The 16,723-nt window shown below is 41.0% G+C and overlaps 2 protein-coding genes across 9 annotated transcripts; one reads left to right on the top strand and one right to left on the bottom strand.

Moving 5' to 3' along the window:
- Nucleotides 1-138: 138 nt before the first annotated feature.
- Nucleotides 139-6,305, bottom strand: SRSF3 (serine and arginine rich splicing factor 3). Its single transcript, XM_081866672.1, has 6 exons — nucleotides 6,128-6,305; nucleotides 5,183-5,390; nucleotides 4,335-4,469; nucleotides 2,262-2,300; nucleotides 1,208-1,294; nucleotides 139-999 (listed from the first exon to the last, which is right to left on the bottom strand). Exons 2-6 carry the CDS (start codon nucleotides 5,386-5,388, stop codon nucleotides 972-974), a joined length of 495 nt encoding a protein of 164 aa, XP_081722798.1. The 5' UTR covers nucleotides 5,389-5,390; nucleotides 6,128-6,305; the 3' UTR covers nucleotides 139-971.
- A 68-nt stretch (nucleotides 6,306-6,373) lies between these two features.
- LOC309344354 (parathyroid hormone 4-like) lies at nucleotides 6,374-16,311 on the top strand. 8 transcript variants are annotated; one of them, XM_081866678.1, is made up of 4 exons: nucleotides 6,374-6,566; nucleotides 10,811-12,607; nucleotides 13,323-13,426; nucleotides 15,779-16,311. In XM_081866678.1, exons 3-4 carry the CDS (start codon nucleotides 13,338-13,340, stop codon nucleotides 16,167-16,169), a joined length of 480 nt encoding a protein of 159 aa, XP_081722804.1. In that variant the 5' UTR covers nucleotides 6,374-6,566; nucleotides 10,811-12,607; nucleotides 13,323-13,337; the 3' UTR covers nucleotides 16,170-16,311. The 8 variants fall into 8 exon arrangements, with proteins under 8 accessions (XP_081722804.1, XP_081722800.1, XP_081722805.1 ...); XM_081866674.1 differs by having other exon boundaries at nucleotides 10,604-12,607; XM_081866679.1 differs by lacking the exon at nucleotides 6,374-6,566 and adding an exon at nucleotides 6,593-7,172.
- The last annotated feature ends 412 nt before the right edge of the window (nucleotides 16,312-16,723 follow it).

The following is a 16,723-nucleotide window of genomic DNA, read 5'->3' as shown; positions in this document are numbered from 1 at the left end:
TCCAAATATTAACACAGTGAAATTTGATTATGGCTTCAAATTGTTCACAATAACAGATTTGAATTAAACTGTACACAAGTCCATCTGAATGTTATATTTGCACGAAAGTATGTCAAAATACGAAAGTTAAATACTTAGAACGATTTGTAACCAAACTTTTAATCCAAAGATCTCAAAGAGTTTACAGTGACATGACAACTTATGCACAATAAGAAAATTTCGCATCTACAATGTACCCTTATGCACCCAAATCCTTTAAGCTAATCATCTGTTCTTTTGGTCTGCTCTATAATGAACAGATTAGGCAGTTCACATTTCAGCAGTAAGTACTGATCCACACAAAGATACAAAACTTAATCTACACTTTTACATGGTAGAAGGTAGTTCTGACTAAACTGGTATAAATCAGAACTTGTAAAACAGTATCAAAAACATATAGCTCCTACAAGGCTTTCATAACCCTTTTGCTTACTATTGGTTTTATCCTGTCCTTTAACCCTGCTCTCACCCTGCATAGATTGCCCATTTGTGATTGTAGCAAATGCTCAGGATTAAAAGGTCATGTGTGTTGTGTACTTCCTTTCAAGTTTAGATCCTGCAGATTCCAGAAGACAATATTTATATGAAGAACATTTGCCACTTGCATGGCTTTTGAGGTTTTATTTGGTAAGTCTATGCAAGGTTATTAGCTAAACATTAATGCAAATCAAAGTTATGCTTAAGGGTACACTGTAAAGCAACAAGTTATTACACTTCATATGACCTGCTCAGAACCATATACAGATTCACAACTGTTACATTTGTCACCTGTTACAAGAGACAAGAAAAACAAAATTTGACAGCTAAAACATTTTAAAAATGCACCAAGCTTATGAAGTCTTAAAAGAAAACAATGTTCTGTACATACTCCTTTCACATACTCCTTTCTTCAGATCTAATATGACTTCCTGTACACTGCTGTTCCTGAAGTTCTATTTCCTGTCATTTGACCTGGAACGGCTAGATAGAATATACATTGAGATTCTCAGTCAAACAATGGAAGTAGTTCAGTATCGTTATTTAAACATACATCTGAAATTTCAACTAGACAAATGCACATATTATAAGGCTTTTAATTAGTGCACTAGTGAAAATGACATTTCTCTAGTAAATACGCTACAGAATTAAACTCTGTATTCAGACATTAAGGTTATGGAAGTGTTCTTACCTACGAGATCTGGAAAATGAACGAGAAGGCTTGTGATTTCTCTCCCTTGACAGTGATCTCTCTCTCCTTCTATCTCTAGAAAGGGACCTATAAAAGGAATAATCAGGATTTCAAGAGAATACATTTTTCATGCAATTCTTGAAAAACAGCATACTCAAATCTCACTCCTTGAATAACCTTTTCCTTGTAGCTTAAATTCATATTTTTAAATATGTTGCGAATTAATGGCTGTAACATACTAATGTATAAGCACAGGTTTTACTTTGTATTTGAGTAATGCATGGTACCAATGCATTAACTAGTACAGTGCTTGTAAACATGCTTGAAAGTCTTAAGTTTATGAGGCACTTTTTAGAATAATATTATAAATAAATACTTTTTAGTATCATCATTGATACTGGATTCAAAACAAAAGGTCTTTTAGTTTATCACAGCATTTGATGGCAGAAAAAAACTTTTAAATTGTTGAAAGCTGAATTCAGAGTAGACTATACTTTAATAAACACATTTGACATGCATTTTAACACAGAACTATGCTGGCCAAGTACACTTTCAAAGTAGTCAGAGATTTATGGCACTTCAAGTGTATTAATTTAAACTATCCTTTGGGTATGAAATGTCACACCTGTGTCATCTGCACCACAGTGCCATCTGTTTAAGGGGGTGGGGAGTCCCTTATTCTATAAGCACTATCTAGACCAGGGGTCAGCAAACTTTTTCGGCAGGGGGCCAGTCCACTTTCCCTCAGACTTTGGGGGGCGGACTATATTTTGAAAAAAAAATTAAAAATGAACAAATTCCTATGCCCCACAAATAACAGGTGCATTTTAAATAAAAGCACACATTCTACTCATGTAAAAACACCAGGCAGGCCCCACAAATAACACAGAAGTGCATTTTAAATAAAAGGACACATTCTACTCATGTAAAAACATGCGGATTCCCGGACCGTCCGCAGGCCGGATTTAGAAAGTGATTGGACCGGATCCAGCCCCTGAGTCTTAGTTTGCCTACCCATTATCTAGACAACCCAAATGCAGCACCAATAGATTACCTGCTGCGGCTACGGGAGAAGCTTCTCCTTCGTGGAGATCTACAATCAAAAATAGAAAAGTGAGTATTTTCATCAATTCAGCATTAGTGGGGCGAGGCAATTCCCAACTTGTCAAGTCACTGTTGGGCCCAGTGAATGTGCCAAATAACATGGCACTCATCGTCCAGCAAAATGGAAAGATTCAGGCATTAAAAACTCAGTGTGATCAGCACGCTTCCAACCATGAGTTTGCTTTAACTAACACCACGTCATAAGCAAACCTGTCCAATGCAGCACTTCCATCTCAACTAAATCCACTGCCTAGAACACTATACTAATGTCCCACAAGTAGTCCCAAAATTGGTATAAACCAGTATTTTGGAACCCATGCAAGGTAAAAGTCCGCAACAGGACATAAGGTACCAAGTGAAAGACTAACGCACACCGTGACAAAGCCATTAAACACCATTAGAACTGCATATTTGTGAATGTAAAAATTTAAAATGTCATAGTGTGTTTAGTCTAAGAACCTTAGTTTGCCCAGTTTATCCCAAAAGTAATTGTTTTAAGTTCCGAAAACTGTTAGTAAAACAGTTTAAAGGTGAAAGGAGTTGGCAGATTTTTGCAAGGAAGAACTAAGTTAGCAATTAAATGTAGTTTGCCATCTCACATGCAAATATACTGCAGTTTAGTTTCTTATATTAAGTTTCCTTAACACCCTTAAAAGTTTTATTCAAGCAACATATGTATGTTACCACGAAATTATGCACAGCCAGCCTTTGATTGAGAAAAAGTAATTACTTATAAGCCGCTTACTCCTTATTTTTACCAGCAGTAAACTGTATAAGCAGGAAAAACTTACTAGTTTTTGGTTTCAACAAGCTAGAAATGGTGAGGTGAGGCTGCCGGACTGACTGCCAAGAAGAATTTGCTGAAAAGGTTTTGCCAGATGTTGCGTTGTATTTAGTTGGTTGGCGAAGGGGGTGTTGTGGATTTTTCCTGCTTTTTTGTTAGCCGAAGGCTGCTGCTGTAGTTGTTGTGAAGACATTTGGTAAATAAACAGCTGAGCTGATTGGCCGGGAATGTGTGGGCGGTCGAGGTGGCTGCTGCCGATTTGGTTAAGGTTGGAGAGAAGGCTGAGAGAAAACAGCATGCTCGGGAACCAAAGGGCGGTGCAACCTGACGACTGGCCATGCCTGGGTCATGTGAAACGACACCAGCCAAGCTGAATGGGGCGCGCTGGTCACATGACGCTGAAAGGGCTAGTTGACTGGCTAATGCAGACTCAGAGGGTGGTGAGAAGAGACATGATGGTGACTCTGTAACGGGTTCATTTTTATTAATAGATGGACCAAAAAAAGCATAAAAAAATGAAAAACAAGCCATCAGTACAACCATCTATTAGCTAACAAATACTCCTATTGTGTTCTACAGTGAAAGGGAACAAATTTCACTCTCTTATCTTGTATGGACTTCATTTACCTGAAACAGGCTAAAATCAGCCCTTGCAGAAATAAAGACCTTAAGTACAACTAATAAACACCCAACCAATCTGTCAGGGTCAGAGAATGCATTACTTGTAAAAACCTGCTTTATTTTGAAATTTATTCCTGCATAACTCAAAAGTTGGTCATATTTCAACAGATTTACTATTGTCAGATTTAGCTAAGCAACTGTTCATTGCTTCAGCATTTTTAAAACAGTTGCCTGCCTGGCATCATTGTGCTAAAGTGGAAAAATCTCAAGTGGGTGAAAAAGCCAAGCTGTTGTATGCAATGTTTACAACAATGGTGTAAAGAAAAGCAAAAAAAAACCAAGTTGGAGTACTGGGAAGAAAAAGAAAGTGACTAGAAGATGAACAGACTTCAGAAGGAAAGATGATAACCCGTGTTAGAGGGCACTATCAACTGGCATAGACACCTAAGGATAAAAGTCAGTGTTCAACACAATGTATCCCTCTAACACATATTCAATGCTTTAAAATTCTGTGCCTGGGTAGGTATAGACAAGCATATATATATTTTTTAAAAAGTCTATTATGCCAAATGGTAATACTGCCAAACATTACTATACAAGTTCTTTGCTCCCAAATACCTGCGGCGAGGTGGAGGACTTCTCCTACGATAGTCATCTCGAGGACGTCTACCCCATGAGGGAGGTGGACCACGGTTCCGACTACGTTTTTCACCATTGGAGAGTTCCACCCTGACACGACACCCACAAAGTGTTCTAAGAGAAAAAGGGAAGGGTTGTTAGTTCTAACAGCCTAATAAAACTAAGCCAGACACTTCAACTAGTGCCCCTGTATTTCCCTAGTTATTTAAACTTCAACACAAAACCATACCAAGTCAGTCTAATTTTGTTTTGTTTAACTGAAAATTAGACGGGGGACCAGTATTTCACTCCTAAGAAGCAGCCAGCACTTAAAATTGTTTTGATCATATAGAACGCATATTCAGCTTCAGGCTTATTACAGATGTCAAAATAAAAATGTTTTTAAGTCAACATGAGTGAAATTCAGCTACAGACTGAGCCATTAAGAGCCTGCAACGTGCAGCATTATTTCCATTTTAAAAAAATATTAAATGTTTGAACCAGGGCACTCAGAACCACAAGAGCTCACAACCAGTGTTTCCAAAATTTGATAGCTGTACAAAATCTAGAAGCTCAGGAATAATATGCAACATGTTTAAACTGTACTCAAAATAAACTCTTCTAACACAAGCAAAGGATTACATTTCACACAAATTTAACAGACTGTTAGTAAGAATTACTTCCCAACCCAACTAGCCCCCACAGAAAATCAGTTCTATTTCTTTTGGATCTCCAAGTACATAAGCCAGGCTATTTGTGACCAACTTTCTTTTCAATCAAAGCAGTATATTACATTAATATATCAGAGTATACACACAAGCTCAACCCAAATGTAAGTGAATTTTTACCTCCCATCTAGTTCTCTGACTGCATCAGCAGCATCACGTGGGTCTTCAAATTCAACGAAAGCAAAACCAGGGGGATTCCTAGCAACCCACACACTACGTAGTGGTCCATAGTAGCCAAAAGCTCGCTCCAATTCAGTTTTGTTGCCATTGTTCCCAAGGTTACCTACATAAACCTTGCAGTCCAGTGGACACGAATCACGATGCATCTCTGGAAGACATGCAAGGAAAAACTGGTTTGCCTTCTGTTCATATTTTATTAGTTAGGGAACCTTTTGGGTTATAAGGTATTTGAAACAGGCTCATGATTTTGAAAACACGGTGCAGATGATTTGACTTACAACGCATAACTATTCATACATTTCAGTCCATTTTATAATCTACTTTAGAAATACAATCCATTGTTCCAAGGTATTAATCATCTTATATTGAAGGCCCATACTCCGGGCCCTTAAAACCCACAAGCAAAGTCAAAATTAAGAGACCTTGATATAAGAAAGGAGTTGCCGATCCTTTCCCCCATTTGAGGGCATCCAGGGGTTGACAACTGGTCTTGGAAGGGCATGTTGTGTTCAGATCCCCAAAGCAGGTCTCCCTCAAGGCAGCCTGTGGTGATTTCAGGTGGGCCTCAGGCTCCTCGCTCACGAGGAGACGAAAAGGGCTTCTTACGCCTTGGGTAACTGGCGCGCCTACTACTGAGCGGTTTCCCGCCCATCGCGGCGGCCTCTGGCCCTCACAATTCTCCCTCGGTTCGACTCCAGCTTGCGCATATAATACCCACCACGCCGCCCCTCACGCTCAGGCAATCCGCCTCCCCTTTCATCTCCTCCCCGGGACCAACATCCCGGCGGGAGACCTGACGTTACTTCAACCACACAAAATGGCGGCGGCTCTTTGTCCGCTGCCGCAACCGCGAGGCCTTCCATCCCGACCAAGCCCCTCCCTCACCGGCTGCCGGGCCAGGAGTGTGACCGACTCTCGCGAGTAACCGCTACACGGTTTTATGATTATTAATTTTCGGTCGGCTCCGCAGTCTCCCTCGCTTCTCGCCCCTCAGCCACCGAGCTCGATCGCTGCGTCGCCCGTTTTCCCGCCAAGACTCGATTCCGCCGCCTCTCCCACTTCGTCGCACTGGACAAAATGGCGGAAGGCGCCTACACACCCCGAGTTTATATATGTCCTGCCCATCTAGCACGTGACCAGGATTCTCACCAATTGCACGTCGCTTCTCCGGTGATCGACGGTTCCTTGCGCCCTACCCCCTTTCTCAGAGAGACGGCTCCGCCTCAAGGAGCAGATCCTTCCTGACGCTTCTTGTTAGCTTAGTAGTGCCTGCTCCTATTGCCCAGTAGGCCGGGCCACTGTCACCGTGGCAACCAGAGAATAGGTGGGACGGGGAGGGGGGAGAGAATGGGTGGGGCGGGGCCGACAGTGCCCCACGGAGGCTCAGAGCTTATGGTGGAAACGTGTGGGGCGGGAGGTGTCCCAGTATTTACTAAAAGCCGGTGGGGTTTCGCTCAACTGCTCCATTTCCACTTCGACGCAACCGCTTTTCAAATTTCCCGGATGAGCTCTTTGTATTAAAGGGCGTCCCTATTTTAGAAGCGCGGCATCTCTCGCTTCAGCTTTAACCTGAACCCGCACTGGATTGTGGAGGGAACCCACCTCGCCATTAATCCTTACAAGGGAATTTAAGGCGGCCGCAGTTCTGATTCTTTTCTCCTAACGATTTACAAAGTGGGGCTTGTTTCCGAAGAGCTATGTTTTCCCTTTGCATAGGTGTTGCCCATCCCAGGTGCTGTACGAAAAAAGCTATACTTTTGCCAACTGTGCTGTGACTTTGTTCCTAGAGGGGTTGCTAGATAGGGACCCCGTTCCCACACCTGATCTGGCTTCAGCTGGCCTCAGAATAGGAAGGACAAGGAATCGGATGCTGTCGGAGCGAGTGGTACCTCCATTCTGTGTTCGGTTAGGTGGGATGCAGGCCCTAAAGGCAAGTGTGGGATGGCTTTTGCCCCTGCTGTGACAGATGAGGCAGTCCGTTGGCTGGCAAGTTGTGCGGAGAGGTGATGAGGGCAAAGTGTTTTGGGATGCTACCTGCCAACTCCTAGGGGCTGAGGTCCCTTTGCCCCCCCCCCCCCGAGAATATTTCGGGGGGCACCACCCCACACAAAGTTGATGGAAATTGCCATTCAAATAGTGTGGGTGTGCCCCATCATGTGATTATGTGGGGAAGGGCTTACCTAGGTCCCCAAATATTTTATTCAAGTTGGCACCCCTGTAATCTAACAGTTTTTGGCCAGGTATGCAAAAGATGAGTGAGGCCATTTTCCCTCAGTGGGGGTCAAAATCCCACCACCTGCTTCCAACCTTGATTCCTGTGTAGGGCACCACTATGGGATAGTCCTAGCAGTGTGTGATAGTATGTAGCTGTGGTCCCCCTTTTCGTGTGTCGTCCTAATCCCTCTCAGTTGCTTGGCTAAAAAAAAAGTATTCCCTGAGCATCTTAAACAGGGTCCTTTCTGCAGGCTTATTGCCATGTGGTGAAAGAAATATCCTATTTCCATGTGAGTGTTCTGTTGTGTGACCTCTTCTTCCTCCTCTTTGGGACTTATACTTCTAAAAAGTACACTTTTGTGAATCCTTACATTTGGTAGATTGCATTGTAGTATGCGTGACCCTGTCGGTCTGCCATCTAGTGGCAAACAAAGAAACCTGTTTGCTTTTCTGGAGCTAAAAGCCTGTCTGTCTTAACTGTTTCCCCACAGTTTTCTATCTGAATAATCCATAGCTCCTCTGCTATTTTGTCACCCACACAGGAGTGCTTTCTGTTGTAGAGTAGTCTGAAGTTATTCTAGGTTAAAACCCCAGAAGGCCACAAGGCCTATAAAGATATCAGACATATGGAGGCAACTAGTTTTGTGTTTCGCATGAATGCTATGTAAAAAGCTGGACATGTCACGTGCTCTTAATATAGTTTTATGAGTTAGGTGGGGTAGGTTGTATGCCTGAGCTTCCTTCTAATTCCTGGAGGCAGCATTGATTCAATTTCTGGAATAGCCAGGTTAGGTTCCTGGTGAGGTAATGACTCTCTAAGTATGGGCCATTAGGTAACAAAGGAAGTGGTTCTCTGCCAGATAACAAATACGTGGGTCCCCCACTCCCTTTGTTAGAAAGACAAAAGCGAGAATTGAGAGTTGAGTGATGTAAGCTAGAAGCTGGAAGACAGAACTATGCCTGATTTCTGTCTCAGCCACAGGTTGTTGTTTTGTTATTGTTTAGTCGTGTCCGACTCTTCGTGACCCCATGGACCAGAGCACGCCAGGCACGCCAGGTTGTATATATGTATATAAACCATTGATCCTAAACAGTTACAGATAGGTAGCCGTGTTGGTCTGCCATAGTCAAAACAAAACAAATTCCTTCCAGTAGCACCTTAAAGACCAACTAAGTCAGTTCTTGGTATGAGCTTTCGTGTGCATGCACACTTCTTCAGATACCTGAAGAAGTATCTGAAGTATTCTTCAGATACCTGAAGAAGTATCTGAAGAAGTATCTGAAGAATATCTGAAGAAGTATCTGAAGAATATCTGAAGAAGTGTGCATGCACACGAAAGCTCATACCAAGAACTGACTTAGTTGGTCTTTAAGGTGCTACTGGAAGGAATTTGTTTTGTTTTGACATTGATCCTAAAGACACCATAGTCTCTGCCGTTCCTCATTCCAAGGAAACTGAAACTTGGGTACACACCTGGTCATTGAAATGTACATCAAATGCAAAACATTTGGCAGAGAAAGGGAGGCATTTTATTTATTTGAAAGAAATGCATCAACAATTTAGAGAAATATACATACCATTTCAAAAATAAGAAAACACTGATTACATAAAAGCTCATACCTAGAAAGCTTATACTTAGTTGGTCTTTAAGGTGCTACTGGAACATCTTTCAATATATTTTTTTTAATCTTTCATCATTGTTATTTATTACGACAGACCAACATGGCTACATTACCTGAATCACTGATTACATATGTTGTATCAAACCATAATATCTTGCTACAAGTTCCCTTACATTGCCAGAGGCCAAAGCTCATGTTCTTTGGTAACTATTTAATAAAGTTGATGTGCATAGCATAGAAATTGTCTAATTACTTTGATTTTTTTTAAAAATAATATTTATTAGATTTTCCAATAAGAACATACAAATACAAAACAACTACAATGAAAACAAACACAAACAAAAAATAACAAGTATAATTTCAAAACTGTCTAATTACTTTGATATGCTGACACATAATGGGCCAGTCTCTCGTTCAAAGCCACACAAGTTCCAGAGCTGCTGCTGCCAGTCCAACTTAAAGTTTGCTTTCAAAATCCTCCACAGCTTTTCTGTGGTGGATTTAGCCACAGTTAATATAATCACATCTTTATGGAGTCTTCAAAGATAAAAATGGAGGGCAGGTTTAGGATTTAGCATGGATTTTTTGTCCTGCAATATGCTCCACTTCTTTAGACACTTTTATTCAATCCTGGGATACTCTTGAACTCAGTACTGGAAGCCACCTTGTAACCATCTGGTAACTATTGTTCAGTGAAGGCCAGCACAGTTTGAAGCTTCCATAACTTCTACTGCAGGAGTTAAAATTGCTGCTGGACACAACACCCATTCTCTAAAAGTAGAGCTGCTGAGATATTTCCTATAATGCAATTTCCCAAGGGTAGTGGAATTGAGTAGCCATGGCAGCACACTTTGTCTATGATAGAATGCTTTAAGTTGTCATTCAATGAGCATCTTTCAATTTCTCTGGCTGACATTCACTTGCTCAGACAAATGGAATCATAGTTCTTATGATAATGGTAGTTGCCCCTCAATTACATAAAGGTGCTTATAAAGATCAGATGTTTTAGACTTGGCTATGGCTAGTGCTTATTAGCCTGGAAACACGTAACTAGAAAGCTCTGCTGTGGCAGACACATCATTTACGTTAACTTTTTGGGTGTCCTGGAAACTAAAAAGAGATCACAAGAGTTTAGCAACCAATTTAGCAACCTCTATGTAAATCTTTAATTGGTTACAAGTTTTGACCTTTTCAATAAATGGCTCTTACGCCAGGAACAGAGTTGTTACAAAGCTAGAAGCCTGTAGTGATTAGTTGATGAACACAATGGCTCAAAATAAACAATTCTAGCCCCAGATGGTACAAGGCAGAACCAGTTAGGTCTGTACATTGGTATTTGGCTACTACTTTTTATGTTATTAACATCATGAAAACAATCCTACATTTAACTGCAGCTGCAATGAGGCACAAACAGCTATACCAATATGACTGCATAGAAAATATATATGACATTCAATTGTGTCCATATGCTATCAAAATGGGCTTTCACCCATGCATTCCTGTCCTCTCACCCTCACCTTTCAGCTCCTGCAAACTCCCAGAATCTGTGTTGGACACTTTGGGAATCATTGAGTAGATGGGCAGTGGGCAGGCACAAAGGAAATCCTGTTGTGCAGGAAAGGTCCAGGTTGTGAGGTACTGGCTCTGTTCAGGCTTGCTTAGCTGCTGGTATTATATTATTTGCTCTACATTTCTATTGTCTTATTTTATTTGTTCCGTAATTCTTGAAAGGTGCCTTGGAAATCCAAATCTGAGAGGCAATACTGCAAGTGGCTGCTGGTGATGTCCACTCTCTGCTGACTCTGGCCTAAATGGAAGTGAACTTGCGCCAGCCGCAAATGGCTGCGCCATGCATATGCTGTTGCCTTCACCACTGGACTATAGAGGGGGGAAGCAGCCAGCAGAGGAGGGACAGGCCTCAGATGCACCCAGAGAAACTCACCTTTACCACAGAGAAGAGACTGACGTGGGTCTAAAAGCTTCAGGAACACAAACTTGCTCTGAAAGGGTACTGTACTGGGAAAAGAAGCAGACTCATTTACCTGGCAGTGGAGTGGAGGTTGGAGCAAGGGGACAGGAACCAAGGGAAATAGAGCTGTGATTTATTTATCTATGAAGATGAGAGGAATGAGGGGTTTGGGGAGCTCTGAAGGTGCTGCTCTGAGCCTAAAATCCACTAGACCAGGCATCCCCAAACTCGGCCCTCCATATGTTTTTGGGACTACAACTCCCATCATTCCTAGCTAACAGGACCAGTGGTCAGGGATGATAGGAATTGTAGTCCCAAAACATCTGGAGGGCCAAGTTTGGGGATGCCTGCACTAGACAAACAACTATAAAGAAGGAAAACTAAATAATAGATGAAGGCAGAAGAATTCTTTTTCTGTGCAAGGCTGAGAGGCACATATGTAAGATCAGTTCTGATGTTCAGAGTAGCAGGTTGCTGCCATATATCAAAGCTCAAAAAAGAGCGGGCCTGCCGAGATAGGACCGCTGGGAAAGTATTTAGGTGAGCCCTCACAGTCCTGCATCTTCTGACTCTAGCTATGCCCCATATGCACACATTTCTCATCTGTGGATGGGCAGTGACATCTGCTTATGCAGCATCTGAGGAAAGTATTGCATGTATAATAGCAAAGCCCCATCCAGTTACGCCAGAGAGATATTATGGGTCAGTTTGCAAGTTACTGTTGGTGACACTGGGTGGATGCAGGCGAATTCACTGGGAGCATCCTGAATATTTGTTTGCCATTGAGGCTGCCATAGTTCAACCAAGACTGATAAACATCAACCCAAAATTTGGGGTGGGCTGTATGAAGTATGTCTTTAATTTCTACTGAGCAAGAAGTTTTATTTATGCTTCTGCATTTTCAGTTGCATATATTAATATCCCATGAAGTGGGCTGAACCCTGGCACTGAAGGCACATTGTGACCATGCACCATTGTAAATCCTGGTCCAATTCAAAATATAACAATGTCAAGAAGAGGAAGATTCCCCCTTGCCTTGTTCATATGGTCAGTTCTCCACTTCTCCAGCTGCCTTCTAGAAAAATCAAGCTGATTCTTACCTTAAACATGTGGCGCTGATCCAGAAATTATATCAAAAGTTTTCCAGCAAGTAATGGTTGGAATAAGTCCCCCAGTGATAAAAAGTCTCCAATTCTTCAGCCTTGCTATTGATCCCAACCTCCATAGCATGATTTTACGATCCTATGAAAATGACAGGATGAGAGATATTTCAAAACAGGAGGTCCCAGTGTCTTAATCACTAGCCAAATAGTAAACTTTATTGTCCAAGGGTGATTGTCTCTGGGAGAAGCACATCTTTCATTTATACAAGGAGAAAAAGATCTTAGTCATAGAATATGATGCGCAGTTCATCCCTATTGTTAAGTGCAGCTACAGAACTATAAAAGAAGCTAGGAAGGCGCACACTGTCATTGCCGGAGGAGGCTCACTAGAGATCTGTTAGCAACAAGTAAGACTCCACAAACCAACTTTACCATACTCCAATACAAGGAGAAATAGTAAGTACTCTACATTACACTGCTATTTTAAACCTGTTTGGGCTTTAAATTCTATATACACTTACCTGGATATAAGCCCCATTGAACTTATTTCTGAGTAGACATGTATAGGGTTGCACTGTTAAATATTTTCTTTCAACTAATATTTAATTAAGATATTGTCGGTTATATGTAGCTATACAAATATATCTCAGATATATTATTGACAAAATCTGTCAATAAGTGATTACAGTACTGGAAAAATTGAACCAATGGCTTGTGCCATTCAGGATGTATTTTGTGTATTCACATATTTCTAAAAAACCAGTTCTGGTTCAGATCAGAATATTTGTTTTGTTCCCTCCAAAAGCAAACAATTTTATATACATATTATGCTATTGATTTTCATAGGCTATACTAACCTGAGTGAAGATTGCAGTAATATAATTATGACAGGAATATTTGGAATACATATTTAAAAGATGGTTTCCTACTGTTTCAAATTAAAACCTTTTGTGTCCTAATATACAAATGAAATACACTATGGAATTATTTGGCTTCTGTTGTCACAGTAAATATGAAAAGGCAAAGAGTAATATTTTTAAAATATATATATTTCAGGCCAATACTTCCTATCTGCCACTATGGTTTAATTTTACTATCCATTATTTAAGTGGAATATGTTATAGCTGCAAGTTGCATTTCAATGTCCATCTTATTTCATCTTGTTTAATAGTTTACAGGACAGAAGATGCTTTTGTCCCAAAGATATCTACAGATGGTAACATTTTTGTCCATTTTTTTTCTTGTTTGGTTTGCAACATGTCAAGAAACAAAAACGTAAGAATATTTTTTAGTTAAATTTTTGATAAGCTTTCTTTTACTATGATGGGTTTTGGGGTTGTTGTTTTTACTGTGTTGACTTTTGGATGCAAAATGATAACATTGCAGTAATGCTTTACAATATAATGTATTTTTCTGAAGGAGATCACTGTGCAAACATATGTTTAGCATCGTTTGTAATTTTTAACATGATTTTTCTTTAAAATGTGATACATTTGGAAGGTGCTTTTCAAAACAAGATTATCCTGTAGTGAAAGTCACAAGATAGCTAAGGGAAAGGGCAAAGTCTTCTTGTTGTTAGAACTTTCCAAGATGGTTCCGAAAACCATAAAGTGATCTTCTGTTCATTCCTAGATAGTGATGATAAGGGCGAGAGAGCTACCTCTTTTAACACATCAAAGCACAAATCCATAGCAAAATAAGAAACAATGAAGACAGCTACATGTTTTATTCACATGTCTGTCCTGTTCACATATATTAGCCTGGTTTAGACATAATGGGAAACCAGTTGCTCACCACATGAGTGAGCCCACATGAACCTCAGGCTCACATGGTCTTCTGGTCATAAGGTTAGTACCTCTTGCTACAATCTCTCCAGCCTGGGCATAAAGAGGAACTGCGGCTTGTTTAAAAATGGAAGCTTCCAATATCCTTGTGGCCACGGGAGAGAGATGCATAGAAACTTGAGACTCATACAGGCTCTTTCATGGAGCTTCCCATTATGGAGTTTCCCATTATGGAATCATGGTTTCCTATTATGTCTGAAACAGGCCAAAGTATGTGGTAGTCTTGACATGAAAATGGGTGTATGGATCAGAAATATGACCCCCCTTTTTTAACCCCCTGCACTCCGTCAGCCCAGTCCCTTTTCTCCTAGCCCAGTTTATGGAGCAGGGAGTACACCACCACTTTATTACAAAGATGGAGCACACACACAAATACAGAGGTACCTCTGGTTATGAATTTAATTCGTTCCACAGGTCCGTTCTTAACCTGAAGTACCACTTTAGCTAATGGGACCTCCCGCTGCCACCAGCATGCAATTTCTGTTCTCATCCTGAGGTAAAGTTCTTAACCTGAGGTACTACTTCTGGGTTAGTGGAGGCTGTAACCTGGAGCGTCTGTAACCTGAAGCGTCTGTAACCCGAGGTACCACTGTAATAAAGAAATGTGACTGCCATCATCATGTCTAACATAGGACACAGGAACATATTTATAATGAATCAGACCATTGGTCCGTCCAGCGAAGCCCTAACCACTCTCCAAGGTTTCAGGCAGGAGAGAGGTGAGGCCGTGGGGAGGTCGGCATGGTTCAAATGCACTGGCAGAGCCAATCCGATGCATTTGGTGGTGTGTTTGCACTGCACTGACCACTATGCCACTCTACCCCTCAAACACAGATGTTGGGAGGTCAGGCACCATCCCCATTCATGCTGTCCACAACTGGATAGGAGTCTTTCCCAAGTATGGCCCTCAGTGGGCTCTCTTTGGTCCATGGTACTATAATGAACAGACAGGTTTTGTAAATAAAAGCTAGTTATGCCACCTTCATTTTACACTGCAAAAAAGTCACTGGGTAGAAACTATAATGCAAGAACCTGAAACAGCCATGTGAACAGTGACAATGTTAATATGCTTGTACAGTAATCTGTCTTTTTATATATTAGGTTAAAGTTAGTTGTGCATCTGTCAGTGGCTAATCTTTACTGAATTTTAGGTTTCCCAGTTTGAAACAAAACTCAAAGTCCAACACTGAAAACTCATATAATATTTGCTAGAGGGTAGCCATGAAAAGATTTCTTAGCAAGAGGTAGGCAAATAAGAAACACCAGTGCAAATTCAGACATGAAAAAAATCAGATTCCATTGAATTCAGTGGAACATATTCCAAAACAAGCATGCATAGAACTGTAGCCTTACAGTCCAATCCTATACTGGTATATGCCTACTTAGAAGTAAGCCCTACTGAGTTCAGTGGAACTTATTCTGAGGTAGTCTTTATAGGATTCCAGCCTTAAAGAATTACAAATAAAGGCAGATGAGGAGCTGTGGGACAATGACTTGCATGGCTTTGGGGACTGTCAACTTTGCATCGGTCCAATTCTACAAAGAAAATAATGAATGCAGATGTCAAACATCTGAAGTGGTCAGCACTGGTTCAGACCCCAGGAATACCATACACTATTTTTGCAAGCAGTTAGATGGCACCAGATAGTTCAACGAGGTTGGAGACAATCCCTTAGTGATATTGGTTTCCTCATCTTTAACTAATATACTTGAAATGTTTTCTTGCTTTGTTGTGAATGTGTTTCTGCTTCTCAAGCACAGTACTGGCTTTTTCACATTTCAGTAAGAGAGGAGTGGCAGAATTCCAGTTCTTGCATAACAAAGGAAATCTCCGTGAAGAGTTAAACCGACTGATTTGGCTCCACCAAGCCATGGGAGGAGTGCACACAGCCGTGGGCAGGGACATCCCGCAGGCACACATTGTGTGGACCTCCCCAAAGAACCAAGACCTCTCCGATCTCTCTGATGGAACTGGCAGAGAAGAGTCTCTAGAAATGATGAAGCAACTGCTGCTGGGATTGACGGAGAAGGAAGAGCCTGTTGCTGTCCTCAGGAAAACAAATGTGTTGCAGTATCTAAAGAATGTAAAGGGCAATCAGGACCGGCAAGATCTTTCTGACATATTTCAAGGTGGAGATCAAGATGGCAAAAGAAATCTCAGCACCCAGACATAGATTTCCTGACCGAACCTATTGTAGTCCATCTGCTACTTGATACACTGAGGGAGATCAAAAGAAAAGTTGATTAACAAAGAAAATGTGTGTTTGTGCCATTTACTACTCCTTTGTAGTATTGTAATCTGGCATTGTTGAAAGGTCAGAACATTTCCCCCTTATTCCGATTATTAAACAGGAATGTGCAGGGGTTAAAATTTTCCCTTCTAGACAAATATTTTATAACTGTTAGCAATATTGCCAGGGGCTATATATTATTATTGCTGCTTCACTCCTTTGCATTTGTTGAACAATATTATTGAGGTATTTGTGCATGCAGATTCTGCTGGGGTATGTGGAAAGTATTCACACGTTGTCCCTTATGCTCCTTTCCTGCTTCCACCACCCATATAAGTACTTGAGGTCTTTTGTGCCTGTTTTCTACTGTTCCCCTTTAGCAATGTGGGTTTAAGTTATAATAAAGCACATGGCTGAGAAAACACCTAGGCTGGAAAGCAAATTCAAATGCTCTATAATACATTTTTTTCATGTAAAATGCATACTTCTAAATATGC

The sequence above is a fragment of the Podarcis erhardii genome (assembly GCF_964252035.2).
Source record: "Podarcis erhardii genome assembly, chromosome: 6".
Lineage (NCBI taxonomy): Eukaryota > Metazoa > Chordata > Lepidosauria > Squamata > Lacertidae > Podarcis > Podarcis erhardii.
Note: the sequence above shows the minus strand (reverse complement) of the source record. Positions and strands in the feature narration are given on the sequence as shown.

Coding starts and splice junctions, on each gene's coding strand:
- SRSF3 (XM_081866672.1), bottom strand. CDS start 5,388: ATGCATCGTGATTCGTGTCCACTGGACTGCAAGGTTTATGTAGGTAAC. Junction 1,295..2,261: donor TTCTCCCGTAGCCGCAGCAG/GTAATCTATTGG, acceptor TTCCTTTTATAG/GTCCCTTTCTAGAGATAGAA. Junction 1,000..1,207: donor TCATTTTCCAGATCTCGTAG/GTAAGAACACTT, acceptor TATTCTATCTAG/CCGTTCCAGGTCAAATGACA.
- LOC309344354 (XM_081866678.1), top strand. CDS start 13,338: ATGCTTTTGTCCCAAAGATATCTACAGATGGTAACATTTTTGTCCATT. Junction 13,427..15,778: donor ACATGTCAAGAAACAAAAAC/GTAAGAATATTT, acceptor TTCACATTTCAG/TAAGAGAGGAGTGGCAGAAT.